The sequence below is a fragment of the Xiphophorus couchianus genome, chromosome 12 (genome assembly GCF_001444195.1).
Source record: "Xiphophorus couchianus chromosome 12, X_couchianus-1.0, whole genome shotgun sequence".
Classification (NCBI taxonomy): domain Eukaryota; kingdom Metazoa; phylum Chordata; class Actinopteri; order Cyprinodontiformes; family Poeciliidae; genus Xiphophorus; species Xiphophorus couchianus.
Window position 1 is genome coordinate 17629101 of NC_040239.1, and position 11016 is coordinate 17640116.

General features: G+C 35.7%; 1 protein-coding gene across 4 annotated transcripts; it reads left to right on the forward strand.

The window, feature by feature from the left end:
• The first annotated feature begins 587 nt into the window (after nt 1-587).
• On the forward strand, nt 588-8197 carry LOC114155143 (solute carrier family 2, facilitated glucose transporter member 11-like). 4 transcript variants are annotated; one of them, XM_028034889.1, is made up of 12 exons: nt 588-798; nt 3469-3567; nt 3952-4112; nt 4191-4315; nt 5145-5274; nt 5393-5541; nt 5993-6180; nt 6269-6379; nt 7267-7368; nt 7439-7514; nt 7593-7720; nt 7803-8197. In XM_028034889.1, the coding sequence occupies exons 1-12, from the start codon at nt 760-762 to the stop codon at nt 7995-7997; spliced, it is 1503 nt and encodes a 500-aa protein (XP_027890690.1). In that variant the 5' UTR covers nt 588-759; the 3' UTR covers nt 7998-8197. The 4 variants fall into 4 exon arrangements, with proteins under 4 accessions (XP_027890690.1, XP_027890691.1, XP_027890688.1 ...); XM_028034890.1 differs by having other exon boundaries at nt 3469-3564; nt 3949-4112; XM_028034887.1 differs by lacking the exon at nt 588-798 and adding an exon at nt 3186-3359.
• The last annotated feature ends 2819 nt before the right edge of the window (nt 8198-11016 follow it).

Genomic DNA, 11016 nt, shown 5'->3' on the forward strand with positions numbered 1-11016 from the left:
AGTGCGCTGTTTGTGCAAAACAGCATTGTTCACAAACAAGTCCTTTTTATTCTTTAAAGAAAAGCTGCATAATTATATTGCCTTTATTGAATCTTCATGCATCAAACACTATTGTTTATGGGAATAGAACTCCTTAAATTATTTTAAAACAAGCTGCCTATGCTTCATTGCACCGTCTTGCAAAGCTCTAAGGCTTTTTGAAGGAATTTGCTTGAAGCTCAACAAATGGCATTCTGAAGCACATGAAGTTGACTTGCCCTGTTGGATAAGGCTTTAAAACTCACATGCTCAAAGCTGTGGTTATGATTAAGAAAGATCTCTGTTCTTCGACTGGAGAAAAGGTTAACAATGGACAAATCCTTTCACATTTCAGTGCAACCTTGTCTCAGGTTCTGTGTGTAATAATAAATAGAACTGAGAAAAACCTTTCTGCAAACAAAAACAAGAGATAAGGAACGGTACCCTGGCATAAAATCGTATTTGTTGGTTTTAGGCTGGATGTTGAGCAATACTAAAGAAGTGGAAATTGTACCACAAAGGCTGGTTGTTATTTCTATATATGGGTCAAACAGTCTTTCCACTGCCAAAGGGGCAAAGGGGCTGTTAAACTTCAATGAGTTTAACAGCCTCCCTCCCTGAGCAGGAGTCATGCGCTGCACCTTGCAACTGGGAGACACAATGTAAGGAGGGCAATCCGACTGAGCGGCTCGACACGCTTTCAATGCTTTGTTTGAACTTCATTTCACAGCAGCTTCCAAGATGAACTTAAGTGAGGGAGCCAATAAATCAAAGAAAGAGGTGAGTGTAAGATTTTACCCCATTTTGGGTTTTCTTTCTGAATATTTGATTTTCCTTTAGTGTCTGAAAACGATGCACTGTGGCTTCCCTGCAGCGATAAATGGAGACATGTGGACCAATAGTATATTTTAGGAGTTTCCACTCTTTTGGTGTTGCATTCATGGTTAATTCAACACAAATCGTTTCATTTCCCATTCTGAACATTTGCTGTTAGGATTCTGATGAGGATTTCTAGGGTTTCCATATGCATCTGCTGCAGCTATTTGTTAGTCATTTGTGTATTTTGCACTTAAATTAACAGTATGTAAGATGTTTATGCTGCAAACAATGATCATATATGTTTTGGCTTTATTGTCTATTTTATTAAACATAAATTAAAATCACAAACAGATTGTTGCGCATAAACCTGTTCTTTAATAAAAATCCGTCATCATCAATCCATCATCTTAAACATTTAATCATTTTGGGGATGTTTTTTAACATGAATAAAAACAGGGATAAACAAATTGACTAAGCAAGGTACAGGTCTACAGTCAATAATACTTTATAAAAAGTGAGGAAAGCAAGAGACACAAGATGATTTTCTTCTGTTTGTCACATAGAGGGAGCCAGCAATGCATCTGTAGAGATAACGTCTTCAAACTCCAGTCGAGAACATTGTTATTTATATTTGGAGTCTTCTTGTTGCCAAAAAATGCAGAAATATATATATATTTATATATATTATTTTAATTACTGATTCAATTGGCTCTAATTTTGAACAAAATCTCTGCTTTGTGTTTTTTTTTTTGATAACTTTGTATTAATTTCTGTCATTTTATCCTTTGATATATAAACATCAGTCAGTCATTACAGCAGGAGGTGCTGAAACTGTTTCATTGTTTTAAATGCCTGGAAAAGAAGAGCAAAATCAAGTTATCTTATTAAATATTTTCACAAGCATTTGATGGTTTATCATTTTGTTTCTGTTTTGTTTCATTATTCAAATAGCACAAAGAGACAAGTATATTTTTTGTGCCCCATTCAAAAATTCTCCAAAAAAATCTACCAGATTAAATTACAGACAGAAGATCAGAGTTGGCTGGTAGGAACATCTCACTCTTTGCCACTTTGTGCTTTTTATGGTGGAGCGCCTGGAGCAGCTGTGCTCTTCTTGCGTCTAGAGTCTGATTTCTGGCAGATTTTCTTTAGAAAAGTGTTTTGAAAATATCTGACAATGAAAACTATTTTGTGGAATTTTTTTTCTATAAATTGTTGGACAGAACCTGATTCATATTGAAGAGAACAGTCTAAACAAAAAAATCTGGTACCTGTTTAAATAACAAAATGTTTACCTCTGTTGTCCACACAGAAGTTTAATTTTAGAATGTCAATAAATTGGCCAAACATTTAAACTTGTAAAGAGAACAACAAAGTGAGCTATAGCTTCCAAACAGATCCTCCATTTTATTCAAATGCAATATTGCAGCATAAATAGACATTTTTTTTAAAAAGGTACCAATTTAAGAATATCAACACCATATCTTGTCAAATCTGACCAACATTGTACTGTTATGAACATAGAAATAGCAAAACATATTTGATGATAATTTTAAGGGAACATAAACTGAAACTATCAGTGTTTATTTAAGTTGTCTGAAGGACTTCTTAAACCTCAAGCATCTTAACATAATTTAATCTTTATGACTGTGATATGGCTGCTGTCCATTAGCATCTCGAGTGTCTCCCCCCGACAGAGGGGTCAGCAGGGACACTGAACCATGATCTCGCTTTGGGCAACAATATGACTAGAGCCGGTTCTGCCCCTTTTAATATGTTAATGCGTGATCATATTTTAATTCTGCATTAAATGTGACTAGCTTTTAGGGTTAACTTGTGAGCCCAGGACATTCAATTGCTTGTAGGATAGTATAAAATCTTGATGAAACATTGCTTCAAACAAACTGCTAATTTAAATTTTTTTTTTACATCATTTCTTCCTATAATAATCCTACAAAGTTGAGATCAAAAGAGAGCATGCAACACTTAAACTATTCCCAGAATATTAAGAAGCAGCAAATTATAAAAAGGCTATTATTTACTCATTAGGGCTGCTTGACATCATCAAGCAAGAGGTCCTAAGATGATGCAAAGGCTTGTTGTGCTTTAAGATCAGAAGATTGATTGATTGTTGCGAGTTTACAAGACTGATTGGTTTAGTAAAGCTTAATATAGCTTCAATATGCTACATGCTCTCTCCAGCAATATTTCGCTCACTGAGCTCTACTTCTTCAGTACTTGGATGCTGTCACAGTAGCATGAAACTCTGATGATCAGAGAGTACCCTCATTATGCAGAAGATTCACCACACTTCATACTCATTTTCTGACAACAGATCAGTTGTGTTATTCTCAGTCAGACATGAGTTTACTTCTGAGAGCAGCCTCATGAAGAAAAGGATACTCCACGTGTGAACAATAGTTTTAAGAAGTCTTGAGGTTGTGAGAAAAATGCCAACAGAATACGTGGATGAGTACGAGCCTTTGCTCGTAAGGGGCATTAAAGACGAAAGGCGTTTAAAGGTATTGCAAGGCATACATTGTTATGACTCGCTGAAGAAAAGAAGGATGAGTTTGTTGTTCTTGATTTTCTGGAAATGCTTTCCTGAAGTCTTCGTTTGAATTTTTGCAGCTTCCAAACAAATCGCTGCTATTGGCTGTGTTTGCTGCTTGTGTTGGAGGAACATTTCAGTATGGCTACAATATCTCTGTCATCAACGCACCCACAGTGGTAAGAACCAAGAAGAAATGGGAATGCTAAGGGAGGATAGCAAAGCAAAGCTGGATTGTTATTGTTTCTTCTTGAAAGATCCACTTTAAAGTAGTATTTTATTGTTTTGGCTGAAAGACAAGTTGTCTTTTTGTCTGTGATAAACGTTTTATAGTTGGTGAACTACTTACCTGCAGATTTTTTGTTGTTCTGTATCAACCAAGGATGTATAAGTTACGTATAAATTGTTCAAATTAAAACAATGCTGCTCTTTATATTACCTCTTAATGTGAGGACAAACCTGTTCTTAGAAAGTACTTCAAAGTTTTCCTTTTACTAATTTATTGCTGCACTTAAAAATAACAAATGTTAAACTACATTTCTTTTCTTTCCTGCCATCCGAAGTATGTACAAAACTTCATCAACCAGACCTGGATGCAGCGCTATCAAACCAACATATCACAGGGTGGACTCACGCTGCTCTGGTCCACCATTGTTTCCATGTTCACCTTAGGAGGGTTCATAGGCACATCAGTGGGCGGGACTCTGTCTGTGAAACTGGGGAGGTATGGAGATATTATTATATTTGGTAAGACTAACTCATCTTTTGTTACCTCTAAGTCATATTATGTGGTTTCCTTCAGGAGAGGGACGCTGCTGGCCAATAACGCCTTTTCACTGACAGCTGCTCTGTTGATGGGTCTGAGCTCCACTGCAGGGTCATTTGAGCTGCTCATCATTGGACGGCTCCTCAGTGGAATGAATGCAGGTAAAAACAGCCAAACATTCTTACCTCTCTTGAGCTTCCCCACCTTTTGCATAGTACAACCACAACCTGAAATCCAAAGTGTTGGGATTTGATGTTTTGATGATTTGTAAAACTCCAAATCCAATAGCTGGGAAGTGGGGGAAAAGAAACATGGTTTTCAACATTCGTCACATATAAAAGTCCAAAATATGTAGTGGTTGTTTCTCTTTAGCCCCCTACATACTTTTTATAATAACTAATTGTATTGGGTTAATAAAGTAACCAGCATTGCACATAATATAGACATTTTTTCCTTTCTTTTTTGCAAAATAGCACCTTCTATAATGTTCCTTGTGTGTCCTACATACAGTAGCTTGTGTAAAACTGATAATGGGGACTTCTTTGACTTTCTTATAACAATGCCTTTCTTCTTTCCATTCTTCCATAAATACCAGATTTCTAGAGTGTACAACAATCAGCTGTCTTGTCCACACATTTGTCCATCTAAACTTTGGATCCTCCAGAGTGTCCAATGACCTTTTGGCTGCTTCTCAATTAGGAAAACATTTCAAAATCCCTGAATCTGTTTCCTTTCATTTCAGAATTCACATGGAAAAAACAGGAAAAAACATTTTCATGTTTCAAGAGGTGTAAATACTTAAATAAACCATTGAATTTAGAACAAAATGACTCAAAAGACATATTTTGTTTGATAGCCAAACACCTCCTTAAAAACTGATTGCCTATGTTTAGTAATCATTTCTAAAGTCGTTTTCTTGTTAACATTTTTAGGGTCTGACTTTAAAACAAAATACTAACTTACAGATGAATCTCGGATTGTTGTTCACAGGCATTGCCCTGTGTGTTCAGCCTCTTTACTTGGGGGAAATAGCTCCGACTGCATTACGTGGGGCCATGGGAATGGGAACTTCAGTCTTCATCACTGGTGGAATCTTAACAGGACAAGTTATGGGCCTCAAGTAAGTTTCAAACACTAAATCCCACATAGGCCGCTTAATTTTCACTTTCAAGGAATGCACAGATTTTTGTGCTGTCTTAACAAGCATGCTAATTTGGCATCTGTGTGTAACTGTGCAGAGAAATTCTCGGTAAAGAAGAGTACTGGCCCATTTTGCTCTCCACCACATGCATCCCTGCATTCCTGCAGCTCCTTACTCTGCCCTGGTTCCCAGAGAGCCCGCGCTACCTGCTTATTGACAAAGGAGATGAGGAGAGTTGTAAAAAAGGTAAAGTATTTCTTAAACTATTCCTCAGTGTATTGTGTAGATCATTATTTCTATTTATTTATTTTTTTTTCCTTGTTTAAACCCTGAAAAGTCATTTTAACTTTATTGGAACAGTTGGAACTACACCACAGAATTAAAATATATATATATATATACAAAAGCAACCTGCCTTCCACGTGCTAATTTTGAGGAACCATGAGAAGTACCATGTAAATGCAGCCTTTTTATACAAATTTTATCTAGAATCAGAAATCTGTGTTTTGTTGGTGCAGTTGGTTCATCCATGTGATCTCGTTTGGACCACAGCGCATTAATGTGAAAGGAAAGCTGTTTATTGCAGAAAACCTTTTGATTGGACTTTAAAAGTCACACCCCTGAAGCCTGATCAGATGAGAAGAATGGCGTTCACAGAGGATTTCATTCACTGGGTCATGTGTTTTCCTGTGTCCAGCCTTGAGGCAGCTGCATGGCTTAGCTGACTCTGGTGATGCTTTGGAGGATATCGAGAAGGAGAAGAATAATTTAGTGGGTTTCCAGGCCAAGAAGCCCTGGGAACTCTTCTCCGATCGTAGTTTACGGTGGCAACTTCTCACCATCATCCTCCTGAACATTGCTCAGCAGCTGAATGGCATTAATGCTGTATGTACAGTATGACTTATCCCACAGCAACCCCCTAATGATTATTTTTTTAAAAATCAAAGCCAGAATTATATCCTCCTGTCTTTAGATTTACTTCTATGCTGATTATGTGTTCGGACAATCTGGTATTCCTATGGATAAAATACGATATGCAACTGTCGGCACTGGTGCCTGTGAGTGCATCACAGCTTTAACGTGTGTGAGTATCCATTTATACTTACATTTTTAATGAAGTTGTGTGTCATTTTTGTTTTTATGCAGTGATTAAGGTGCACATAAATTGACTATTTCCTCTGACTTCTGGAAAGATTGCATTGGATTTGATTGGGGGGAATTAGAGTCAATGGGACTGAGTACAAATGCACAACACACCTTTTAACTTTATACCTATCCAAAGTTAATGGAAACCAGTTTGGTTTATTTGTAAAATTAACTGAAATATCACATTCAAGTGCAACAGAATAGATTGGAATTTGAGGTTTTATCATTAAAAAGAAATATCCAACTGGTAGGAACAATGGGAACATCAACAACAAAACATCCATAATGTTAAATGATTCATTGTTTTATGGTAGTATTTTCTCTGATAAGGTCCACAGATGAAATGGCAACCAAAGACTACAACTCAAAACAGAATTGTAACTATTCATAAAAATGCTTAAAGTACAATGAAAATTAACACAAAGTCTAAAACACAAAACAAAACTGAAGATATTAAATAGTCAAATGTGTGCTTGAAGAGCCAATAATTTCCCTGCTGGGATGAATAAAGTAATTCTATTCTATTCTATTCTATTGAAGTGAGCTGTACAAAGACAGTCCTGTCAATTTAGTCTGTGTGTGCAATGTTACTGAGCTAAACTGGCACATCAGTATGTTTTACTATTTAAAATAAGGCTTAAATAATTTACAAACAATTGAATCAGTTTTAATTTACAATTTACAATGTATTTTTATAATAGTATTATAAAGAGTAAGCTTCCTGTTGAAGCACATTGGGTATTATTTACACATCGGAACATGTCCAGCTACATTTGCTTGTTAAACCTCCCCACATGGTCTTGTGACATGCTGTGTGTCTCACAGGGTATGCTTATTGAATGTCTGGGAAGGAAAGTCCTCATCATGGGGGGTTATGTACTCATGAGTATCTGCTGTGTTTTTTTCACACTGACGCTCACTTTCCAGGTAAGTTACTTCACGATCAGACATCTTACCCAGATGTTTATGCCTGAGTTAACATTTGCTCCCCCTTCAGGATTTCAGCCCAGTTTTTCCGTACCTGAGCATGGCGTGTGTTTTTGCCTTCATCTTGAGTTTTGGCTTGGGACCAGGTAAGTAAATAAAGCATGAACCTCATTAGATTTCACAGCTATGTCTCTAATTTTCTTTGTGTCTACTGTCTGTTAAAGGTGGTGTGACTAACATCCTAACCACAGAGTTGTTCACACAAAATACTCGGCCTGCTGCCTTCATGATTGCAGGATCAGTGAACTGGCTCAGCTTCTTCTTAATCAGCATGGTCTTTCCCTTCATTGTGGTCAGTGCTCCAGGTCAACATGAATAAGTGCAATTTAAAATGTTTCACTGTTGTCTGATACATCCTTTCTTTACATTCATAGATTGGGCTACAGCAGTACTGTTTCCTGGTCTTCTTGGCAGTTTGCTCCTTGGTGGTCACCTACATATTCTTTGTTGTTCCTGAAACAAAGAACAAAACCTTTGTGGAAATTCAGAATGAGTTCCAGTCATTGAAGACGAACAAGTTTTGCAGTTCAGATGGAGCTGGAACTATACTCTTATCAACATCCATCTAAAATGTTTCTCAGACAAACTTTCTCTGTCACACACAACACTGATAAACACACATGCATGATATTGCAGACTGTAATAAATATCTACAAAATGAAATTAAGATGACCTTGTTACACATCCCTGTATTATACATGATGGTTTGTACTACCTCTATAAAGGGTGCTTTACTTAAAATTTTAAATAAATTTCAGTTAAAAATGTCCATTCTTCCTTAATTGGTGTGAACAGGTTCAAAGTTAAGACTGCATGCTGCTGCAGCTGCCTGGTCTTTTCTAATCCCTCAGAGCTGCATGTGGTCTGAAGAACAAAGACTTTTTGCATGCATTATTTTTTTACAGGGATAAAGAGTCTGAAATCAGGACTTTAAATGGGTGACTGAACAGGTGCAACAGATGAGGTTGATGAGGCAGCACAGGTGAGTGGCATATATAATGCAGAAAGGTGAGTGTAAGTACAAAAGAAAACAGGAAAAGGACAAACATAGGAGCTAACAGGAGAAAATCAAGATATAAACAGAAGAAGAATGTGACAGGAGAAATGTAGGGGAATGATAAAGAATACAAAAATCAAGACTCAAGAATAAACTATGACCCTAGAAATAAGGATACAAACTGTCATGTCTAAACTTGGCAAACAACAAATAAACGAGACTGAACCGAAAGTGAGTACACTCTAAGTAGACAACAAGGAAATGACTAAATAACACAGCAGATTGTCAAATCCCAGAGTAAACTATAAAAAATAAACCTGACAATAAGAAGAAACTATGAAACTTAAATAACCCATAAAATAATTACAAGCCAACAACCCAAGCACCCAAGAACCATCACAAGCAGTTGTGAATAAGAAAACCATCACAGTACTACTGAAACTCCAAAAGCCCCAAATAACTGGGTTTGGGGCATTAGTGTTCCTGCTAACCTATATATATCTATCTATATATATATAGATAGATAGATATATATAAATTCACAGCAAAAGTAATCTCGAGACATTTTACAGGACAAACAGGCCCAGTTTTTGTCTGCCTATAAAGTGGCTTCTATCTGATTTATTCCTACACAGATGCATTCAGTTTGTGCAGTCTTAAGAAAAAACTGTTAGATTCAGCCATCCATCGTCTAAAGCTGTTTATACATGAGGTACACCCCAGAGAAAAGTCTGTCAGATTCAGTTGATCAGCAGTAGCTTTAAAAAACTTCCGGATTCTAAGCAAGAAGCTCCTTTATTTCAAGAAGAGACCTCCAGCTGAGCTAGTTTAGCAAGGATGGGTGCTCATCTTTCATCTCCAGATTTTTATGGTCAGACAGTGATACAGGAATTGTGACTGTGATATTGCATGAATCTCTCCTGTTCCAGAGCCAGCTAATTTCCAGTTAGTTTGCTATGCATCTTTCCACTGTCCTCACAACTTCTTCTTCTTCTATAGCTTTTTCTGGCAGTTTACATAATTTGTGTATTACCACCGTCACTGGACGGAGATGTAATTCAGAAATTCATTTTTTCCTATATACTGTATCTTCAAACCTTAAAATAACTATATTATATACATACTTATACACTTACACACACACATACTAAATCCTCTCAGCTAATTTTGTATCTTTTAAACATTTGATGAGTGCTTGAATTATATCTGTCCTGACATGATCAGAAATTCATTTCTTGTACAGAAATTTGTCCAAGTGTCACGTCATATACTGCCATCTAGTGGTCAACTATATTTGTTTTTAGTAAAAACAAAATATAGAAATTATGACATATAATGGCATAAATATCTTAGCTATATGGTTTGGACTTCTTACCTGCTTGATTATGACTGTGTATATATATATATATATATATATATATATATATATATATATATATATATATTGTTTTACTAAAAACAAATATAGTTGACCACTAGATGGCAGTATATGACGTGACACTTGGACAAATTTCTGTACAAGAAATGAATTTCTGATCATGTCAGGACAGATATAATTCAAGCATATATATATATATATATATATATATATATATATATATATATATATATATATGTATATGTATATATATATATATATATATATATATATATATACAGGAAAGCACAATGGTGAGTATCAGCAAGGAAAATTACATATGAGCAATTAAACCTCAACATTAATAACTGAAAGTCAAAGTGATTTGTAAAAGGGAAGCAAAATTTGAAAAACAATGTAGTAGCATAAAAAAACAGAAGTGATATTTTTTGGAAAATGTTTAAGGGAATATCCAAGAAACCAATCTATTTTGATCAACAGGCTGACTTTTAGAAATGTCCAACAGTTCTACCTGTTTTCAAAAATATTAAGCAGGTACTCGGGTGTATGCAAGAGTAAAAAATAAACAAAGAAAGATTTTTAAAAAGTATTTAAGTATTGATGTGACGTGTGCTGAAAGCCCATCCGGATACATACCTTTCTAATGAGCTTTACAGATTTTATGTTTAGACAAAAATATTTTGATAACACAGATTTCTGTCATATTTCTTTGCATCTACCAGTATGTTGTTACAATGTTGGTAAATAACTAAAGTTCATGTCATTTTGGATAGAAAAACTTCCAGTCACCAATTGACTTCACCTGGGTTCAAAACTGCAGGGTGGAATGAAGATTGGAGTGAAAGTATTTGTTGAGAGCCTAAACCTTTGGTATCTATAGTTCATTATTTGCAAACGATAATGAGTTAGTTTAGTTTAGTTGCATATTATTGTGATATACAAAGTAGACTCATCCTCAATCTTTGTGGTTTTCTCTGGTACATGGCTAAGGTTGCTGCCAAACTGTTTCATATCTTGTTTATGAAGCCTTATGTTTGCCTAATTTTATGTACTTGTTCCGTTGCGAAAGCAAGCATACTTTGTGCCATCTTTGAATGACCCTCATCACTGTTTTCTTTGCATTTTGAAAGAATGTAAGAGTTTATTTTTATTCCTGCATTTAAAAGGGAGGCTTCAGCAGAGAATTTGCATTCTGTCAAAATTTAGTTTTGCA

Excerpts from the sequence above, each read along its gene's own strand:
- LOC114155143 (XM_028034887.1), top strand. The coding sequence starts at position 3,288 with ATGCCAACAGAATACGTGGATGAGTACGAGCCTTTGCTCGTAAGGGGC. Across the intron at positions 4,113-4,190 it reads CTGTCTGTGAAACTGGGGAG|GAGAGGGACGCTGCTGGCCA; the intron begins GTATGGAGATAT and ends GGTTTCCTTCAG. Across the intron at positions 7,515-7,592 it reads GAGTTTTGGCTTGGGACCAG|GTGGTGTGACTAACATCCTA; the intron begins GTAAGTAAATAA and ends TGTCTGTTAAAG.